The 21,874-nt window shown below is 38.9% G+C and overlaps 1 protein-coding gene across 2 annotated transcripts in view; it reads left to right on the top strand.

Annotated features, from left to right (window-relative positions):
- The window catches only part of usp45 (ubiquitin specific peptidase 45), a 76,407-nt gene that overhangs the window by 41,506 nt on the left and 13,027 nt on the right, over nt 1-21,874 (top strand). For both annotated transcript variants that reach the window (XM_022679189.2, XM_049478433.1), the window contains exons 9-10: nt 11,265-11,352; nt 21,368-21,449. In XM_022679189.2, coding sequence (XP_022534910.2) covers nt 11,265-11,352; nt 21,368-21,449 — 170 coding nt within the window. The remainder of the gene's footprint in view (nt 1-11,264; nt 11,353-21,367; nt 21,450-21,874) is intronic.

Raw genomic sequence — 21,874 nt, 5'->3', positions numbered from 1 at the left:
TTCTGACCAGTCCAGCTGGCGGTGGGTCTGGACTTGGAGAAGCAATGCCAGCAACCTCCAGCTGCCCATACAGTTACACACACACACACACACACAATGTGCTCCACCTCAGTGTATACCAACACAAATTCAAATTCAAAGTCCAATTCGTCTAATAAGAAAATTGAGTGTTTCTGTGTTAGTTTTATATGATTTTAAATAACATTTTATGTCTTCATGCTCTTTTGTAAAATGGCTCCAAACTTCAGACTAACAAAACTCTAATTTATAGCCATGGCCAAACGTGTTGGCACCCCTACATTTTATATTTTTTTTTGCTGAAAATTATCGTAATTACACGTTTTGTTGCACACGTTTATTTCCTTTGTGTGTACTGGAACAACGCAAAAAAATACATACATTTATACAAAAAACACCCTCAACTTTATAATAATATTTGGTTGCACAGACTCCTTGATGGCAATTTCCAAACCCTCCAGCGCTTTGTTTCCATCCATCTTTGGGTGCTTTTGGAAGTATGTTTGGGGTCATTGTCTTGCTGGAAGACCCCAGAAGACCTAGAATTCAAACCCAGCTGGGCCCTTCATTACAACCCAAAATCCTTTGGTAATCTTCAATTTTCATGATGCCTAATTGCACATAGTCAAGACACCCAGTGACAAAGGCAACAAAACAACACCAAAACATCTTTGAACCACCACTGTGTTTGAATGTAGGTTGCTGTTATTGTATTTATTATTTTTTTTGGTAGGCCTCTTTCCGTTTTTAGTAAACAGTAGAAGGATATGCCCTACCAAAAAGCTCCATCTTTGTCTCATCTGTTCACAAGACATTTTCCCAGAAGGATTCTGGCTTATATACATTTTATCAAACTGCAGTCTAGCTTTATTATGTCTTTTTTTCAGCAGGGAAGTCCCCCTGGTTTTCTTTCCATAGCATTTCATTTCATTCAAATGTTGATGGATAGTTTGTGCTGACACTGATGCACCCTGAGCCTGCAGGACAGCCTGAATTTCTTTGGAACTTAACTGGGACTGCTTATCCACCATCCAGACTATCCTTTGTTGCAAACTTTGTTCATATTGTCCTCAGACAGTTCTCGTCTTCTTTTTCTGTTCTCCATGCTTAGTGTGGCACACACAACAGCTGCACAATGCAAAGATTGAGTCAAGTTTTATATTGCCCACACCTGTTACTTGCTACAGGTGAGTTTAAACAAGGATCACAAGCTTCAAACGAAGGTGTCAACAGTTAAATGGGACCTTAAAGACACCACAACACTGTATTTCAAACAAAACAAGGCAAAGAAACTGAATTGGAATTTAAATAGTTGATGCCCGGTCTTATAAAATATGCCTATATAAGAGCAGGGCGTCCCTTTTGTATGGACTTCGTTCACATTACCAGGCTGAAGATTATTTATGGCTGTGTGAATGTGCCAAATCTGATTTTTTTTTTTTCTTTTCTTTTTTTCAAATCAGATTTGAGACACTTTCATATGTGTTCCTAAATCTGATACGTATCCAATCCATGGACATGCGACATGAATGTGAACGGTCAAATCGGAATTCATGAGTCATTTTGCATTTTTACACATGCGCTACTTGCGTCTCTCTCGTACCCACACATCTTATGGGGCAGCTGTAGCTTTAAAAACAGCAAAAGCAAACCACCTGGTCTTTTTTTCACCTCCTCGACCTGAGCATAAACCACTCCAGCAAAAGGTGCTCCACATTTGAGCTGCTAACTCATCCATTTCTCTTTATAAAGCTACGAGTCGTCTCTCAAATACAATGTTTTTTTGTTGTTGGCGAAGAAGACGATGTTTATACAGGTATCAATGTGCGCATGTGAGGCGAATCAGTGACTGATTCATTCACATTACACACAGATACAAATCACTTACATTTGGTGAGTGTGAACTGTCAGGATAGCCAAATCTGATCTGAGAAAATCGAATTTGAGCAATGTGGCTTGTAAGGTGAACGTAGCCTAATTCACACCAGGTTTACTTTAAGTTGAATTATAGAAAAGCAGCTGTGACTCCAATTCTAAGACAGAAAATGTGTTTTTAAAGCTTCTGGCAGTGGTTTGGAATTTTTGTGTAGGTCTTTATATGTATTTATCTTACTTTTGCTGTATGTGGAATCATCTTGCAATCCTTTGATGTCCTTCTTTAATGTAGAGATTGGACTTTTTTTTTTTTTTTTTTTAGAGATTGGAGACTGCTACTATTGTTCCACATTGTCAACTGTGATCTTGCTATGGATGGTGGAAGCAAAGGGGAGAAATAACAATTCACTCTCTCTCTCTCTCTCTCTCTCTCTCTCGCTCTCTCTTTCTCTCATTCTCTCTCTCTCTCTCTCTCTCTCTCTTTCTCTCATTCTCTCTCTCTCTCTTTGTTAAGTTTTGAGTCTTATATTTCTGTAGGGTTTTGTAGATTTTCCTTTGTGTCTGGAGAATCAACATGTGATCCTGATGGCTTAAAAAAATCTGTAGGATTTTCTTTAATATCCCTGAATAATAGAGAGAGATTAAACTCAGATACTCGTGCTGCTGCTATTGATTCTCACTGATCGCTGTGTTCCTGCTGCAATGGTGGAAGTAAGTGAAGGAGAAGAATAGGTAGAGGTCTGCATGGACTCAACAGACTGTCTTGTTTTCTTTCTCTCACCAATTAGCACTCAGCAGACAGAGATGGAACATGTTGCTCCTGTGTGTGCGCCACTGTGCCAAACTTTATTGTGATGTTTGAGCAAAATATCTAAATTTTAATAAGAAGAACAGAATTTATGTGGCAAAGAGCTATACTAGCAATCAGTAAACCAGGTAAAAAATGGCCAGCAATAGAAAAGAATGCTGTAATTCAGTACAGATGTCATTGTTGAGTTACATTATTTTTTTTATATATTTTTTATTTTGTTATATTAATATTGTTTACAAAATCAGGGTAAGTTTCTGTTTGATAAACCGACAACCATTTATAGATTATTGTTGTTATATGCTTACTAAATCTGTTTTGTTGCAGTAGTATATGCTAAAAATGAATTTTAAAAATGTCAGTTTTGTTGTCATATCACCAAGAACATTGTTATCTCAGAAATACACTGAAATATTGTTATATGTTAGGGCCATATCTCTTACCCCTAGTGTCGATATTAGCATAGAAGAAAAACCCTGAAAAACAGCCATGCATACTCTTACAAAACCTTGCATAGAGAGCCAGAGTTAGTGGCATCATGTGGTAAAATTGAAGTAGAAGTAATAGCAAGTAAGTACCACATAACTCAAGATTAAATAACCAATAAAGATTATATTTTCACTAGTAAATGATGGGGGGTGTCACGGTTCTCTAAATTTTAAAACTTATTTCCGATTTTAGGGTCACAATTCGATTCGATTTTTTTTTTTTTTTAACAGCAGAGAGGCCTATGCCAGGTTTAGATTAATCAGTCATTGGTTTGATTCAGAGAGGGATCGTCGATCCTCTTTTTGACTTCAAGGCTCAAGACCATGACATTATTTTGATCGATTTCGATTAAATATCGAAATCGTGACACCCCTAGTAAATGATAAAATGATCAGTATGTGTCATTGAATATTAACGAAAGATGCAAAGTTTAGGCACAGTCAGGTCTTGTCAGCAGAGCTAAAGCCAGTATTTTCTTGCTAGAACTGTTTGGTATGTCATGGAAATTTGTGTGGGTGTGGCCTCTGACTTATCTTGCTGCATATTCCTCAACACTAATTCCACTAATATCGTGACCAGTGACTAGAAAGCCAAAAATGTATGTCAGAAACCAAAAGTTAGATTCGGTAAACGTTACTCAGCACAGCTAGTTGCTAGGAATGGCCATTTAGCTGTAAATGTATCTGTCTGTTGTGTGAAAGTCATGTTGCTCACACGTAGTGCCAATAGTAGCACAGGAATAATTGCTATAATTATACACTGATGATAAAAAGAGCAAAAAATAATTGGCTATTTTGTGATTGAAACATATGAGGATGAGCAGAGCTTCACATCATAGTGCATCCAGTGAATTTATCCATATTAAAGAACAATATTTAACTAAATTGTTCTACTGATTTGAAGTCATATCACCCAACACTCTCACAATGTCAAGAAGAAAAATGGAGATACAAGGTATTTAGCTCTTCTCTGCAGCGACGTCAGGTAAAACCTTTCCATACAGAATGTAAATGTAAAGAATATAATGCACAGATTTCCTGTAATAACCGCAGCCTCTTAGAAATACTAGTCTACCTTTAGAAAGCACTAATGAGGTTATTCACATTCCAGTGTCATCCTTTCTCAGCATTCATGACCGTATTCATCACTGAACATATGAATGTGTATAAAGGCTGGTTATATAGTGTGCACGATTAGGGTGGACCTTGAATCGAGAGCATATAGACTATAGACTATACTTGCGTCTGATTGGATCTCGTCTCTTCATTATATATGCTTTGCATTCAAGTGTTTGAGCATTAAAGGTTTCTTTATATGGCGCTCGAGTGGTGAATAGTGAATGAATCCTGGTGTTTGGTGATATAAATGAGCACATGACTGTTTAACCTTATATTGAATGTCAGTATGCATTGAGTAGATTTGATTCAAATGTGCATTATTTCCGTCATGAATGGAATATACTGCATTATCTATGACCCTTACTGAAAGACTCTGCATTGGAAATAATGCAAATTCAAATGCAACAGTAGACTGAATCAGAATTATTATAAATATTGGTGAAGCAATTGGCCGTACAGTAAAGCTGTTCATTTCACAACTAGAACTATAGGTAGTGTGCCCTTGCAGTTTTTTTTATTAGCAACTGGATACCACAGAAACAGCGGAAACATGCTGGATACCACAGCAAGGGAAATCCTAGAAACTAATTAAATGCTGGATACCAAAGATGCCATATAATACCAAAGAAATGCAGGATTTTATCATTTTAGCAAGGAGTTTATAACAGCACTTCTTCATCCGTCAGTCCTCTAATTTATCACTTCACTGCTAAAACTGAAACTTAGTTTAATATTAAGCTTAGCTAAAGGTGCTGTTGCTGTGTGGGTCACCCAGACCTCTTCCTTCACCAGTTTTCTCCAGTTTCCAAGAGTCTTTTGAAGATGTAGGAAACAGTACTCATGGCTTCATCACATTTGGCTTCATTTGTAATGTATCTAAAAGAAAGACTTGTACTTTTAATAGTTACAGAGTTCTCTGTGTTTCTGTGTCTTTTTCTAGTTATTGTGATGAAAGTGTGAATGTGCTGTGGATACCACAGAAACACCCTGGAACACAGATTCCACAGAAACACCCTGTATACCACAGAAACACTCTGGAACACAGATTTCACAGATAAACCCTGTATACCACAGAAACACCCTGTATACCACAAACACCCTATATACCACAGAAACACTCTGGAACACAGATTTCACAGATAAACCCTGTATACCACAGAAACACCCTGTATACCACAGAAACACCCTATATACCACAGAAACACTCTGGAACACAGATTTCACAGATGAACCCTGTATACCACAGAAACACCCTGTATACCACAGAAACACTCTGGAACACAGATTCCACACATACACCCTGTATACCACAGAAACACACTGTATACCACAGAAACACCCTATATACCACAGAAACACTCTGGAACACAGATTCCACACATACACCCTGTATACCACAGAAACACCCTGTATACCACAGAAACACCCTGTATACCACAGAAACACACTGGAACACAGATTCCACAGAAACAAACCTTTTAAAACTAATGTGCTTCAATCCATGTTTATGTAGAAAACACTCGTACACTGTCATTGAGTCTTATTATTAATATTTGCTTATTTATTTATTTATTTATTTTCTATTTATATTATTTATTGTGTGTGTGTGTTGTAGTGCTGAGCAGGGTGTATATTTAATGCTCTGTGTGTGATCTCCAGGCTAATGCGTGCGAGTGTGTATTTGAGCGTGTGCGGTATGTTTTGCACGCTCAGCTGATGCGGTATGGTGTGTGGTGGGGCGAGGGGTGGGGGTAGGTTGGGGTAAGAGCAGTCTGGTACTAACTCATCCGCTGTTAATTGTGTTAGCGGCTGCAGCTGTCCCACTGTGGCAGGGCCAGATTGGGCACACCGCTAAAGGCTCCTTCTGCCTCATCTTCCACTGCAATGAGCTTCCGGAACATTTCTCTCTCTCTTTCTGTCTCCCTCTCTCTCTCTCTCACTCGTTCTCTCATTCTCTCCTTCAGAAGTCCCCCAGCCTCCACCAGCTTACCCATCACCAGACCCAGCCTCAGGAATGCGCAGTGTCACAGAAACACTGGCTTTTGTTTGTTACGCTCTTGAACTAAAGTGGGGAAGCCGAGTATGTCATATACACTTTTAAAAACTGTGTAAAACCACAAATGCAGGTCTGAGGAGAGTGTGCAGTGATTTAGGCCTGCAGTTAGCATTGCGCTAACTGGTGTGGGATAAGATTTAAAATAAAAAGTAGTCTTTGTGCAGCTTATATAACAGTGTGCATTTATTCTTCCCTCAAAATAAGTCAATATACAGCCATTAATGTCTAAACCACTGGCAAAAAAGTATCAGTCTTTTGTGTGGCCACCATTATTTTCCTGAACTGCCTTAACTCTCCTGGGCATGGAGTTTACCAGAGCTTCACAGGTTGCCACTGGAATTCTTTTTTTACTCCTCCATGACTACATCACAGAGCTGGTGGATATTCGAGACTTTGCGCTCCTCCACCTTCCGTTTGAGGACGCCCCCAAAGATGTTCTATTGGGTTTAGGTCTAGAGAGACATGCTTGGCCAGTCCATCACCTTTACCCTTAGCCTCTTCAGTAAAGCATAAGTTTGGGGTCATTATCATGCTGGAACTCTGCCCTGCGACCCAGTTTCCGGAGTTTACTTCAGTATTTCACACGGTATGTATTGGAGTATTGTGTCCCTCAATAAAATGTAACTCCCGAACACCTGCTGCACTCATGCAGCCCCAGACCATGGCAATGCCACCAGCCTGCTTGACTGTAGGCATGACACACTTATCTTTGTACTCTTTACCTGATTGCTGCCACACATGCTTGAGACCATCTGAACCTAGCAGATTAATCTTGGTCTCATCAGACCATAGAACATCGTCCTTTGTTGATATGTCTTTAGCAAACTGTTTGCAGGCTTTCTTGTGTACAGACTTCAGAAGAGGCTGTCTTCTGGAGTGACAGCCATCCAGACCAATTTGATGCAGTGTGCAGCGTTTGGTCTGAGCGCTGACAGGCTGAACTTCCAACCTTTTCAATCTCTGCAGCAATGCTGACCGCACTCCTGCGCCTATCTTTTAAAGACAGGATTTGGACGTGACTCTGAATGTGCACTCAGCACTGGTCTGTTCGGAGTGGATCCTGCTCTTTTAAAATGCTGGATGATCTTGGCCACTGTGCTGCAGCTCAGTTTCAGGGTGTTGGCAATGTTCTTGTAGCCTTGGCCATCTTCATGTAGCACAACAATTTGTCTTTTAAGATCCTCAGAGAGTTCTATGCCATGAGGTGCCATGTTAAAACTTTCAGTGACCAGAATGAGTGAGAGAGCTGTACTACAAAATACAAAATACAAAACACTAACGAGTCGCATGAATTTTTTGAGGGAAAATGACGAGCAGTGCTCACTTTGGACATTTAGGGGTGTACTCACTTTTGTTCCGGTGGTTTAGACATTAATGACTATATACTTTTCACTGTGTCAGAGTGTCATTTTGTCAGTTTTGTCCCATGAAAAGATATACTTAAATATCTGCAGAAATTTAAGGGGTGTACTCACTTGTGTGATACACTGTATATTGAGTTTTTTAATTAAGTAAAAATAAAAGGCAGCTGATGCCTAATTATAATAAGCAGTATAATCAAGTTTTAAATACCATTCCCACCAACCCCACCTATTATAGAGGGACACACTCAGTCAGCTTCAAAAACCTCTCTGATACCATGCTTCACTTCACTCAGTGCTGTCTCTATACTGAAGCATGTGTTTTACTGTAGGCAGCAGTACATGTTTCCTGTGTAACTGACTGTTATCCTTTTTTTGGGTGTTGAGGTTTGACCCCTGATTGCACCCCCTGGGCAAAGCGCTGTAGAGGAGAGAGAGGACAGACACAGTAGAGGAGGAAGGGAGGGCTGGGTGGATAGATGTATAAATTGAGGGATGGAGGGATGAGTGGATGAAAGCATGTGCCCTGCTCCTGCTACTGATGGCCTGTGTTTGAGCAGGTGGCAGAAGCTCCTTCGCCATGCTTGAGCACCCAAAACCGGACAAACCATCACAATGCATCAGCCGAGACTGCCTGACCATCCGTCTTACAGCATATGTGCATGTGTGTATTAGTGCTGGTAATGTTAAAACATGCAATTATTCATTGTATTCAATTTGAAACCAGCCCTATATTTCACCCTATTTTTACAGGGCCTAGTAATGCAAGCACACTGACACCACTACTATAAGTATTATTTAATTGCATGTTGCCATTTTTCTCCCAAATTACTTTATTTACATTATTATGTCCTGTATTTAAAGCTAGTATTATTGTGATTACATATATTAATATTATTTTCTTAATCGATTGGCACATCTAAGTAGGCCCTCTACGGTTTATAATCTCAATGCACTGCCATACAGTGGGCCGTGACTTTTGACCTCTCTTCCTAAAGGCTGTGTATGACACCACACCAGCTGGCCCTGCACTTCTGCTGCCACACAACAGGTTTCTGCAATTCTGGCTGTAGCCTGACATCTGGCTGCAGCATCTGGCTAACATCTGGCCCAAGGTGGACAGGGGAGAGTCCAAGGAGAGGCAACCAGTCTTTTAAAGTGCATCCAGATCTTAATTTGTTTGGTGGTTTACAACATGGTGTGACATTAAATATGGAATAAGTATGTTTTATCAATGCTAATGAAAAGTGGGACCAGTGGGAATGAAATATGGTTAAAACTACAAGTTTGGCTTGGTCTACCAGTGCAGACCAATAACAATTAATAAAAATTACTAAGCCCTGCTTGGTCTACCAGTGTGGACCAAAAATTTGATAAAAATGGCTAAGGTCTACTTAGTCTTTTAGTGGTCTGGTTTGGAAGCAGAGAAATGACTAAAAACAGTCCTGTTAGATCTACCACTGAAGGTAGACACATGACTAAAAAGGGCTAAGTCTGGCTTGGTTTAGAAGTGGGAGGTGAAAAAAAAGGCTAAAACTTGCTCGGAAGCTAAAGTGGCGATGTCTTGCTTGGCCTACCAGTGTGGAGCAAAAAATTAAATTAAAATGACTAAGCTCTGCTTGGTCTTACAGTGGAAGTTCTGCTAGGTCTACCAGTGAAGGTAAACAAATGGCTAAGTTAAACTTGGTCTGGAAGATGTGTCTGGAAAAAATGTAGGATAAAAAAGTTTGGATTGGTCTACCAGTGGGAGCAAAAAAGGGCTAAAAATAGCTAAGTCCTCCTAGGTCTAGCACTGAAGGTGGACAAACGGCCTTAAATTGGCTAAAAAAAAAGCTAAAAAAAAAAACCAGTGAATGCTAAAAATGGCTGAGCCTGGCTTGGTCTAGTAGTGCAGAGTAAAAAATGTATTTAAAATGGCTAAAAACAGTGGATAAATGGCTAAAAATGGCTAAACCTGGCTTGGTCTAAAAGCAGGAGGTGAACAAAATGGCTAAAAACTGCTTGGTCTTCCAGAGGAAGCTAAGATAGCTAAGTCTGGCTTGGTCTACCACTAGGAGCAAAAAATGGCAAAAAACGGCAAAAAAAAAGTTACGTTCTGCTAGATCTACCACTAAAGGAGCTACCAGTGGGAGCCAAAAATGACTGGCTGGCTTGGTCTATCAGTGAAGGCAAAAATGGCCAAGTCTGACTGCGTTGTCAGAGCTGGAGCATCAATACTAACAAACACAGCAGGCAGACTTAGCATAAGTTAGTTGCAGTGCTAACAGCTGGGCTTGACAGGGTTGGAGTTGTGATGCTAACAGACAGGTTAGGGTTAGAGCAGGTAAATAAAAGAGGCAAATGGCTGAATATGAAGCATTAGTTTTGGTTTGAGATGCTGGTGCTCTAAATCAACATCTACTGGAAAAAGTAAAAAAAAAGTATACTGACTATGTCCTCCAGTAAATTGAAGTTGAACACATGGTTTAAAAGCAAAGATTGAAATATACAATGCACACTTCCTGTTTAGAATGACTGATAATGTGTAATGAAGTCTTGGTCCTGAACTCTCTCACACTTACAACTTATAACAGTTGCAAATGACTTCATATGGACTGAAAGAGCTTGAGTGCATAGAGCTTGTAGTAGTTTGCCGCTCTTTTTACCCATAAGCTTTTAACTAAACCTCGAGGAGCGTGTTGTAACTTTGAGTTGCATGCTATTGTGTAAAAATTCAATCTTTGACCTAAACATGATCTGAATGAACTAATGATTACAGATGATTTGAACTCTTTTTGCCAATTATTGTGAACCTTGGATATTCTGAACTTTGGAGAAGTGCGTTTTAGCTTTGAGGAAACATCAGTGTTGTTCATACTCTGGAAGTTCACAGTTTACCTAAACAGTGACATTTTTTTAAATCTAACCATGCGTTTAATAGAGTTCTGAATGGTGACCCGTCCACTTTGGAGCTGTTATTAATGAATGTGCCACTGTTTGACTGCTCTCTGCTGTGTGTGAGAGAAAGCTCAGTGTAGAAATACAGAAATAAGCCTGAAAATCTTTCCTAAAGACAGTTCTGTGTGTTTTTGCATTCATGTTGTATGGCACAGACTAAGTGCTTATGTTTGTGTGAGTGTGTGTGTGTGTGTGTGTGTGTGACCCCAGCTGGTTGAATGAAAGCTGTCAGCAGTAGAACAGTGGCTGCTGTTAGGAACTAAAACCTGGAGAGTTTCCGAATGCGGTAACAGAGGAAAGACCTTGAGCAAAGAGAATGGACATTCTTTTCACTCTTTTGTGCACGAGGAGACTGTTGATTTCTTTCTTTCTCTTTCTCTCTCTCTCTTTCTCTCTCTCTCTGTGTGTGTGTGTCTGTGTGTGTGTGTGTGTGTCTGTGTGTGTGTGTGTGTGTCTGTGTGTGTGTGTGTGTGTCTGTTTGTGTCTGTGTCTGTGTCTGTGTCTGTGTGTGTGTCTGTGTGTGTGTGTGTGTGTGTGTGTGTGTCTGTGTGTGTCTGTGTGTGTGTGTGTGTCTGTGTGTCTGTGTGTGTGTGTACATGCAGGGCTCCGCGTTTTAAGGGCTACCAGCAGCAGGACAGCCAGGAGCTACTGCACTACCTGCTGGACTCGGTCAGGGTGGAGGAGAGCAAGGTGAGTGTGTTCGCCATCATGAATGTTGAAACGAGCATTGAAATGCTTTGATTAACACATTAAACAATAATTATAAAAAGATAAACGAGATTAAAACATAAAAAATAAAATATTTTATTATATAACTTTTTTATCTCACTCAGAAATGCATTGAGGGCTACCCTCATTTAAAGTTCAGAATGGGTAAAAAATATAAAATAAAAAAATTCCCCTTATGCTAAAATCAATGTAAATGGGGAAAAAAAAACATTTAAATAACAAAAAGCTTGCAGTCAAGGTATTAAAACGTCGGGAGTAAATTACGTGCTAAAATGTGAAGAATAACTTTGTTGCAATTTTTTTACAAAATAAGTTTAAACTGGGGTCAAGAGAGAATTTTATTATTATTTTTTTTCTCTCAAATGGATGGGACTGCACTGCACCAAAAACTTGCGAGAGGAGGTGGTCTTTGTTTTTTGTTTTTTTATTGTGGTGAGAATATGTTTTGTTCTTGATCCAATCCACTTATCATATATACTCCTCATGTTTGAACTAAAGTGCTTTTCAGGTGCAGTTAAACCTGATTCATTACTAATTATTACAGCTATAAACAAACACCCTCTCTGCTGCTGCTCCATGCTAAGCTGTTTTCACACTGAACGCTCTGTAGGTGCGCTTTGTTTACTGAGCTCACATCCAATTGAAAACACTGCGTTTGAAAGCGCACCAGCACATTTTCTATGTTTAGTGTTAAAGCAGTTTCACACTGCACAGATATACGACCTGGCCTGGAACACAAAATCCTCTTTCTATATTTACGTATATTGGTGCGTTTAGGTTTGTGCCTGTGTGAAAACAAACCAAACCAAGGTAGAAAATGCTCCAAATTCAGTTCATCAACTTCATCGAACCAGAGACACGAACTACAGGTGGGAAAATGACCTTAGGGTCAGATATGGTTTTAAAAAATAAATAAATAAAAATAATTCAAAATTTGTCCTATTAGAATATGCAGTAACATTTAGCTCTGTGGATTTCTACACGTGACTACATCAGAACCCTTCTTTTTGCTTATAGTTTCACAAAAGAAAAAATATGCACTCATCACAAGCTGAAGGCATTTTTCCTTTTGTCTTGCATTGAAAAACAAGCAATAAATGCCATTGTATGGCTTGAATAAACAGTGTAAAAGACTACAGCCACATTTAAAACTGTATTACACACTATTATAGTCCAACTTTGGACATTTTATATCCAGTTGAATTTCGCTGTTTTTATAGAAGTGCTATTTTTGATGCATTGGTCATCGTGTGCACTGTACTCTTTTCTGTTGTGATGCACTCATTATCAAAAAATAACATGCCCTGCTACTATTATCAGAAGATCGCCGGTTCGAATCCAGTTCATGTAGCTTGCCACCAGCTGCCGGAGCCCTGAGAGAGCACAATTTGCCTTGCAACTTTGGGTGGGTGGATGGTCTGTGAATATAAGTGATTACAATAGTACAATATTATAGCAAAAAGATAAGTTTATTGGGGCTCCATTACCTTGTTGGGCCCCCCTCTTGCCTGAAACCTAGCCTGGATTTGTTGCTAAAGCAGTCCATGTTTTTGATTCATGACTGGCTGGCTGATTGACTACCTTGATGGTAGGCGATGCGCACCCTCTCAGAGTCTGTCAACTGGACAGAATTTCTTTAAGTGCGTTATAGAGGCGTGTCTAACAGTTAACGATCTCTCACCAGGAGGTACACTACCCAAGAGTAGTCTTCGGAGTCATTTTACAGGGCAGTGTCCAATCTGTCCGTACCTGTAGTCATTTACATGTCTGCCTCAGACATAACTGCTGAGTTAAGAAGCAGCCTGTGGTGCATTTTTTTTTGTGTGTCAATGAGTGCAGATTTTACTCTTGGCTCATAGATTCGTCCTTGCCTCTGACAGAAACGAAAACAACTGCACAACTGCCTTAAATAAAAATCGGCAAAAGTTTGTAATCCACACTACGAAGAATTAAGGTTGATATAAGATCAAAGGGAGGTCCTATCCAGTATTTGTGTAGTTTTCCTAATTAATTGATCACTGTACTAAATTGGTACGGTATATTACAGTCATATTTTAAAGGAGCAATCAATAAAAAATGAGAGCAGGAATGTGAAATGGGTACAGCAGTCCAACTTCAAAATATCAGAGAGTTGTTTCCCCACCCAATTACTTCACAGACGCCATGCTCACTCGGGTTGCCAAGCTAAGGACACAGATTCTACACAAACAAATGTAGCATGATTTCCGTAACTTCAGCCTAAACCAAAAAACTGGACAATAAAACTGAAACACCTGTCATTTTAGTGTGGGAGGTTTCATGGCAAAATTGGAGCAGCCTGGTGGCCAATCTTCATTAATTGCACATTGCACCAGTAAGAGCAGAGTGTGAAGGTTCAATTAGCAGGGTAAGAGCACAGTTTTGCTCAAAATATTGCAATGCAAACAACATTATGGGTGACGCACCAACAATTTGTCCTCTTTTGAACTCTGGTGTATGTCTTGCCGGCGCATCTCTGACCAAGACAGCAAGTCTTTGTGATGTATCAAAAGCCACAGTATCCAAGGTAATGTCAGCACACCACGAAGAAGGACCAACCACATCCAACAGGATTAACTGTGGACGCTGTAAGAGGAAGCTGTCTAAAAGGGATGTTCGGGTGCTAACCCGGATTGTATCCAAAAAACGTAAAAGCACGGCTGCCCAAATCACAGCAGAGTTCAATGTGCACCTCAACTCTCCTGTTTCCACCAGAACTGTCCGTCAGGACAATAAATTATTGTGGTCTAAAACCACGTGTTTCAGTTTCATTGTCCAACCCCTGTACATAACCTACAGTTGAAATGACTACATTACAGATCCCAGTAATATACTGTAGCATGACTACATTAGCCAGCATAGTCCCGATCACTCAACATCGGGGTGAAGCTAGTGACAATACTACACAGTTCTAGTTAGAAAATACTGGCCAAAGCTCTGCTTACAAGAAAGAAGTGCTTGAACTTTGCATGTTTCCTTTATCGCTTTATCACTTACTACTAAAAAATATAGAATCATGAATGGTCCTTTAAGGATAATAAAATAAATAATGCGTACAGTTTGGTCATTATAAAGAGTTGTGTGTTATTGTGGCCCCTGTGTCAGTAATCTGCTCCCTACCCTTCAGCTCAGTCTAGGAGGTCGTTCATAGTGGGGTTGTGAGGAGTTTTAGGGTGACCCCTCCCTACTGCTCCTCAAGGCCCCCCAGGAAAACAGGCGTGTGGTCAGGACGTGGTGGCGTGGCCCGGTGGCCCTGCGAGCCTGACTGAGCAGAGCGGAGCCGAGTCGGACCCCACTCAGACCTGTGAATGCTCACAGTTGTGGCACTTAGAAACCCTGCAAGTGGCGCAGCAGGCACGGGGCATTGTGCAGCCTGGGAAACACACAGCTGCTGAGTGGGAGGCTTTCTCTGTGTCTCTCTCACACACACACACACACACACACTCTCAAATATATACAGGGGAGTGGGGGACAAGAGGGGGGGGATTTAAGGATTCACACTGCACAAATGGTCTTATTAACCACATTCGCTCATTTATGCATGCATGCGTGAGTGTCTGTGTGTCTGTGTATGTGTGTTGTCCTAATGTTTACAGCTATACTGTATAAGCACATCTTACATATTAATCTAAGTAAACTAAACTACGAGTCTAGACTAGCCATAACATTAAAACCATATACTTACGAACACTAATAATCTGTTCCTAATGGCATCTTTTAAAGCTTTTACACATTAGGCAGCAAGTGAACAGTCAGTTCATAAAGGTTGTGATGGAAGCATGGTAAAAAAAAAAAAAAAACACTTAAAAAAAAAAGCTTTATTCTATGGGAACCTTGGAAGCATTGACATGTTTATTTATATTTTAAGATAAAGCTAAAATTAAAATAGTTAACAATTAACAATTAATAATTCTTGCACTATCAATGTAGCAATATTATTTTTTGTAATTATTTATTTTGTGTCGTGTCCCAACAGTGATGTGGCACATTTTAAGGACAATATTAAATATTTTCTGCCAATTTAACTGCAGTAATCTACACATGACTTTAAAATATGTGATTTAATATTACACATACAAAACATATGGCAAATAAATTATTAGAAAATATGTGAGGAAAGTTGTGGTCCCCAGGAATCCCGTCACTGGTGTTATCACACAGCAAAAAATCTCTTATTTTTAAATAGTAGTATTTGAGTTGTATTTACATATTTTCTGAAGGTATATGAAGTAAAGCATCACATTGTAATTCTACAGTCTCTTTTCAATTATCTGAGATTTCTTTTTTAATTTGGCTCATGATTTCATATGAAGCTTTTGATTGAAGTGACTGGTGTTACATACTTTATTCTTAGGAAACTAAAATGTAAAATTAGAATAGAATTTGATAAAAAAAACAAAAAACATTTTAGTTGATATAGCATATAGATTTGAAATGGGCTTTTGTATTTATTAGCTGTTATTTAGTCTATTTAGTATATAAAAAAATAAACAAAATCACTGGTGTTACCTTTATTTGGTACACCTAACTTTAAATAAGTGCACAAAAGGATGCAAATGTATGTCAGTTATGCACATTTCTATAGCCAATATGTTTTGTAATAACATTTAGAAGTTAAATTAGTTTTAATGTTGGACAAATATAAAAAATTAAGCCATTTTAAACAATATTCAATAAAACAACAATGTTCAGTAAAGTGAACATTGTTGTTTTATTCTATAAACTACAGACAACATTTCTCCCAAATTCCAAATGAAAAAATTACAGTATCATTTACAGTATTTATTTGCAGAAAATAAGAAATGGCTGAAATAACAAAAAAAGATGCAGAGCTTTCAGACCTCAAATAATGCAAAGAAAACAAGTTCATATTCATAAAGTTGTAAGAGCTTAGAAATTAATATTTGGTGAAATAGCCCTGTTTTTTAATTACAACTTTCATGCATCTTGGAATGGTCACCTCCACCAGTCTTACACACTGCTTTTGGATAACTTTCTGCCACTCCTGGTGCAAGAATTCAAGCAGTTTAGCTTGGTTTTGATGGCTTGTGATCATCTATCTTCCTCTTGAATATATTCCAGAGGTTTTCAATTTGGAGGCCCCACCTCACACCTTACAGGACTTGAAGCATCTGCTGCTAATGTGTTGGAGGTGCTAGATACCACAGAACACCTTCAGAGGTCTTGTGGAGTCCATGACTTGACAGAAGATGATTGTGTATATGTGTGTGTGTTTGTGTGTGAGAACCAAACCCCCTTGAGCCAACCTGCAGAATCCTGAATATCAGTGTGTATTAGCCATTAGCATCAGATCAGCATATGTTAATTGACCAGTAATCGTAATTATCGCCAATTATCTCATTAGCCAATGATCTGAGCAGAGACTAGACTTGCATGTGAAGATGCTTTCTTAAGAAAGGATCACATACACTCCTCTGAAAGTGTGTGTGTGTGTGTTTGTATTTGTGTTTGTGTGTGTGTATGGATGTAGGACTGGTGATTAATTAGTGAGCAGCGCAGCGGGGAGCCCCTCAGAGTGGGGGTTTTGGGGGAGTGAAGGAGAGGGATTAGCCAGGCTTTTGACCTAAATATCCGTGGCGTGGAGACGGGACAATAGCCAAACTGGTCAGAACCCCCAGACAAACGCCACCACAACCAATTATCTATTGATTGGTGCTTTACTGTGGCTGTGTCTCCTCACAGCTCACTCGCTAACACAGTCACTGACCACGTCACCTCCCATTAACCTCACACACTCATGTACACACACACACGCAGTCACACATTCATATACATCCCTCACACAGATTTCATCCTATGAAAGTCTGTAATTTATAGTAAGCATTTGAAGTTCCATAGTTCCATAGCTGCTCTGCTTGTGGCTGCACTGTAAGCTCTACATTATCGGCCATTTCAGTCAAAGTTGTGGAAATCTAAGCGTACTGTAAATAAACCTAAGAGCTTTATTGATCCAAATCAATGGTTTTTAGGAGAGAAATCTGTGTAGATTAAAGTCCAGTGCTTGTTTGACTGAAAATGTTTTTTTTTTTTAAGAATTAGTTTATTTCGGGGGCCCCCCCCTTAGCGGCAAGACCCCAGTGGTGTATAATCACATCGCATTTGGTTTGTATTTGGTTTGTGAGCGCTGCATCGTTGCTAGGTTACCTGTATGTGGCAGAGTAATACATGGAGAACTTCGGTTACAGTGCATTACCGGCTAATAATGTCACTCATAATGTCACTTATAGCCAATCGCATTGCAGGGTCGGAACTAACTGTGGTATAATATTATATTTCCTAGTGTCAATTAATAATAAGTTGGAACATTACATAACCATTTAACAATGTTTGTTACAGTCATACATACCCTATTATTCACACTTAGGCACATTTATAATCCTTTGTTAATCCACTGAAATACAGCGACTTTCAGTGAAGTTCCTCCAGCACTGAGGCTGGAGCAGCATTAGGGTATTACTGTTTTAAAACAAGGTAGCTGATGGTAGTGCCCTGGCTTACCGGAAGCACTTTCGGGCGTTTACTAGAACTAAGCACTGCTAACTGCGGCTAGCGCTGCTGCTAACCACACTGTTAAAAAATATTGAAAATCTAAGCTTACTGTAAATAAATGGAAGTGCTTTGCTCACCCAAATACAGTTTTCAGGAGAGAAATCTGTGTAGATTAACATCCAGCACTCGTTTGACTTTTTGAAAGAAAATCTTTTCTTTATTCTTTAAAAAGTATAGTTTTGTCAACTTAGGGAATTTCTGTGTTTAATTTGAGTATAGTTGATCATGTCCTTGATTGTTCTCAGTGGTTACAAAATTAAACAATCACATGGCACTAGGGATGGGTATCGTTTTTAAATTTTTGATACTGATACAATATTTTGAATTCAATACCGATACACAATTCTCCCACAAAGTGTTTAACAGCTGACATGAGTAGTCTCATTCTTATACTGCCATCATGAGAGGCTGCCATCATTTTGAAAGTAGAATCTATTTATTGTTTAAGGTAAATCCAGCCTTTACTCCACTTTTGTTTTTCAGATCGCCATTTCATACTTTTTACCTTGCTGTGTGTGCTTTGTGTTTTACACGTTTATTTGTGCTTCATGAAAAGTATAAATAATAGACCTTTCGGTACTCAGTAGTACCAAGACATTTTATTCTTTGCCTTTTTGGGATCGAATTTCGATACCCAGCCCTACATGGCACCGAAATGGATAGTTTCCAAAACTGCCAGCTGCACTGGATTCCACTTGAGGTAAGCTAAGCGCTGCCACTATGGTTTGGAGAATACTGGTTCGAATCCCGGTCATGCAGCTTGCCTTGAGAGAGAACAATTGCTCACTTTGGGTGGGTAAATGGTACTCTGGGCTACTTCCAGGCTACAAAACAACTTTCACACTTGACCAAACTGAACCCTACTGAACCCGTGGAGCCCTCCACTAGGAAAAAATACACAAAGAGCATAAGGGGAAAAATCCTATAAGAGGAACCAAGACTCCAAAAAAAAAGATTTATCTTGGTGGATCTTTCCCATGCTTTTAGGAAGTATCTCTTGGGGAGAATTTTTTTTTTTTTTTTTTTCCACGGACCCTTTTCTAAAAAAAAAAAAAAATTGATGTAGTGTGAATCTGGCCGGTTGTTCTTTACATTGAGTCAGAACTTTCTGGATAAATGCTCCAACAAAAATGTTCCCAAACAATTTGATCCATAATAAAATCTATGTATACTCACTTTAACTGAAGCATTTTATTATTATTCCTACTCATCTATTAGTTTTATTTTAAAGACAAAAAGAAGTAGTTGTTTAACTTGCGCTTACTTACTTACCCTTGCTGTAAATAAAATCATTAATTGTTTTTTTTATACTTAATGCATATGTTGTATATTTACAGTATCTTACTGTGCACAAATAATTATGCTAATGTGACACAATACAGTTTATTTAAATTAGCTGCATTCGTTTACTCTCAGGTTGTCCCTGATCGTGTTTGTGTTTGCGAGTGCTGTGGGAGACGCATTGAGCAGCAGTTCAGTGTGTTTTTGAGTTTAATTGTTTGCTTTATACAAAATTCCAATGATGTACACAAATGAAGAACCACATGACCTTCCATATAGAACACGCTCTGCATCTGAATGTGAAGAGCTTTAGAGCAGGCAGGTGTGCTTTTTAACATGCCACGTGTACAAGAAATGAAGTGTGTGAGTGTATGTGTGTGTGTGTGTGTGTGTGTGTGTGTGTTTGTGTGTATGTGCTTACGTTGTCCTGTGTTTGTGAACATGCAAGTGACCTTAATGGCATACATGTACATAATATTCCATTCAGGTCTATTCAATTAGTGCGGCAAAAAAAGCTTGTCCAGAAAAGCATGTGTAAAACACAAGTGAACAGTACCGGGCAGGAGACCCTATCTAAGAGCGTGGGAAATAACCACTGAGTAGATATTAGACTCAAAAAGAGCATTTGATATAAAGAAGGAACAAATGAGAGGAACCAAAGATTTTTCATGGCATCCTATTTATAACTATATCTTCTTTGGATTCTTGGTTCCGCTTGTTAGCTCTTTCCTGTGCTCTTAAGGATTATCTTCTTTCACGTCTAGTTTTTTTTTTTTTTTTTCCCCAGTGGCTCTTTTCCATACTTTTAGAAAGTATACCATCTTTGGAGTCTTGATTCCTCTTGGTGGCTCATTCCCATCGTCTTATGGTCTTATGTCTTTGTACCTGTAGTTGACTTTTTTTTTCTACAGTGTGGGAATATTTCCTTTGCACTCCTGCTTCCGTTTGGTGGCCGTTTCCTATGCTTCTCCATTAGAGTAATGGTTTCTATTTGAGGTATTTTCTTATGCCTTTTAGGAAGCATCAAAGTGAGGTCTTGGCTCCATAGGCAGTATCTCCTCTGGAGTCTAGGTCTAGTCTCCCTGTGGTATTTTCCCATGCTCTTAGGAAGTACTTGGTCCTCCACACTACTGGAATATTTCTTCTGCAGTCTTGGTTTCTCTCTCTAGCTTTTTAGGAAATACAGTTGCATCTCAAAATAATTGAATATCATGGAAAAGTTACTTTATTTCAGTAATTCAGTTCAAAATGTGAAACTTATATATTATATACATGTATTACACACACAAAGTGATCTATTTTAAGTGTTAATTTGTTTTAATTGTTGTTAATTATGCTTTACAGCTAATAAAAACCCCAAAAGTGCCTCAGAAAATAAGAATATTATATAGGACCAATTGGTACTTTTAGCAAGTCCTGCTGGAAAATGAAGTCTGCATCTCCATAAAAGTTGTCAGCAGAGGGAAGCATGAAGTGCTGTAAGATTTTTCAGGAAAACATTGCACTGACTTGATATAGACTTGATAAAACACAGTGGATCAACACCAGCAGATGACAGACATGTCTCTCCAAACCATCACTGATTGTGGAAACTTCACAATAGACCTCAAGCAGTTTGGACTGTGTCTCTCCACTCTTCCTCCAGACTCTGATTCCTTCATTTCCAAATGAAATGCAAAATTTACTGATCAGTGATAGTTTGGAGAGGTGTTTGTTTCCCTCAGTGGTTCTTTCCCTGACTCTTTGGAGACTTGGGACCTCTTGATGGCTCATTCCCATGCTCTGAGAGAGAGAGAGAGAGAGAGAGAGAGAGAGAGAGAGAGAGTATCTCCTCTTAAGTCTTGTTTTCTCTCTGTGGCATTTTTCCAGTGCTCATAGAAAGTACTTTCTTTGAACTCTTGATTTCTCTTGGTGTCTTTTCCCCCATAGTCTTAGTGGCTAATATGAGTCACTTTACTCACCTACTGTATGAACATTATTCAGCCTTTGATGTAATAATTGACTACTTTGTTCATTTAAATATCTTTAAAAAAAACACTTTGTGTCTTTATGGAATTAATGAGCAGTTGGAATGGAATTCTGACTTTTGTGTGTTTTATTCTGACAGCGAATTAAAGCGTCCATCCTCAAAGCCTTCAATAATCCCACTGAGAAGACGGCTGATGAGGAAACCAAGCGGCAAGTGAAAGGTAATGAACCACCCAGAGTGTACACACACACGAACACACAGAGATGATTCTTTTTATATTTCTGTCATTTGGAGCAATATCGCCATCTAGTGGCCATTAATTACATGCAATTTATGCATGGGTTCTGAAGGCTGGTTAGTTACAGTTATTGTATTTGGAGGACTGTTTTGTATTTAAGCTTTTTATCTCTGGTGCAAAAACATCATTAAATCTAGTTAGACAAGTGTTAGGGCATAAGGTCCTTTCGGTGTTTCTAAAGATTTGAATCAAATATCCTTAATCTCCAAGAGAAATCAGTGTAAATAGAATACTTTTTGGATCATATCTATTTCTTTGTTCATTATAAAATTGGAGCAAAATTATTAGACTTGTTCAGCGATTTATTGAGAAAAATTATCCAATATTAAATATCTTTCAGTGACAAA

This window comes from Astyanax mexicanus, chromosome 4 (genome assembly GCF_023375975.1).
Source record: "Astyanax mexicanus isolate ESR-SI-001 chromosome 4, AstMex3_surface, whole genome shotgun sequence".
Classification (NCBI taxonomy): Eukaryota; Metazoa; Chordata; class Actinopteri; order Characiformes; family Acestrorhamphidae; genus Astyanax; species Astyanax mexicanus.
Note: the sequence above shows the minus strand (reverse complement) of the source record. Positions and strands in the feature narration are given on the sequence as shown.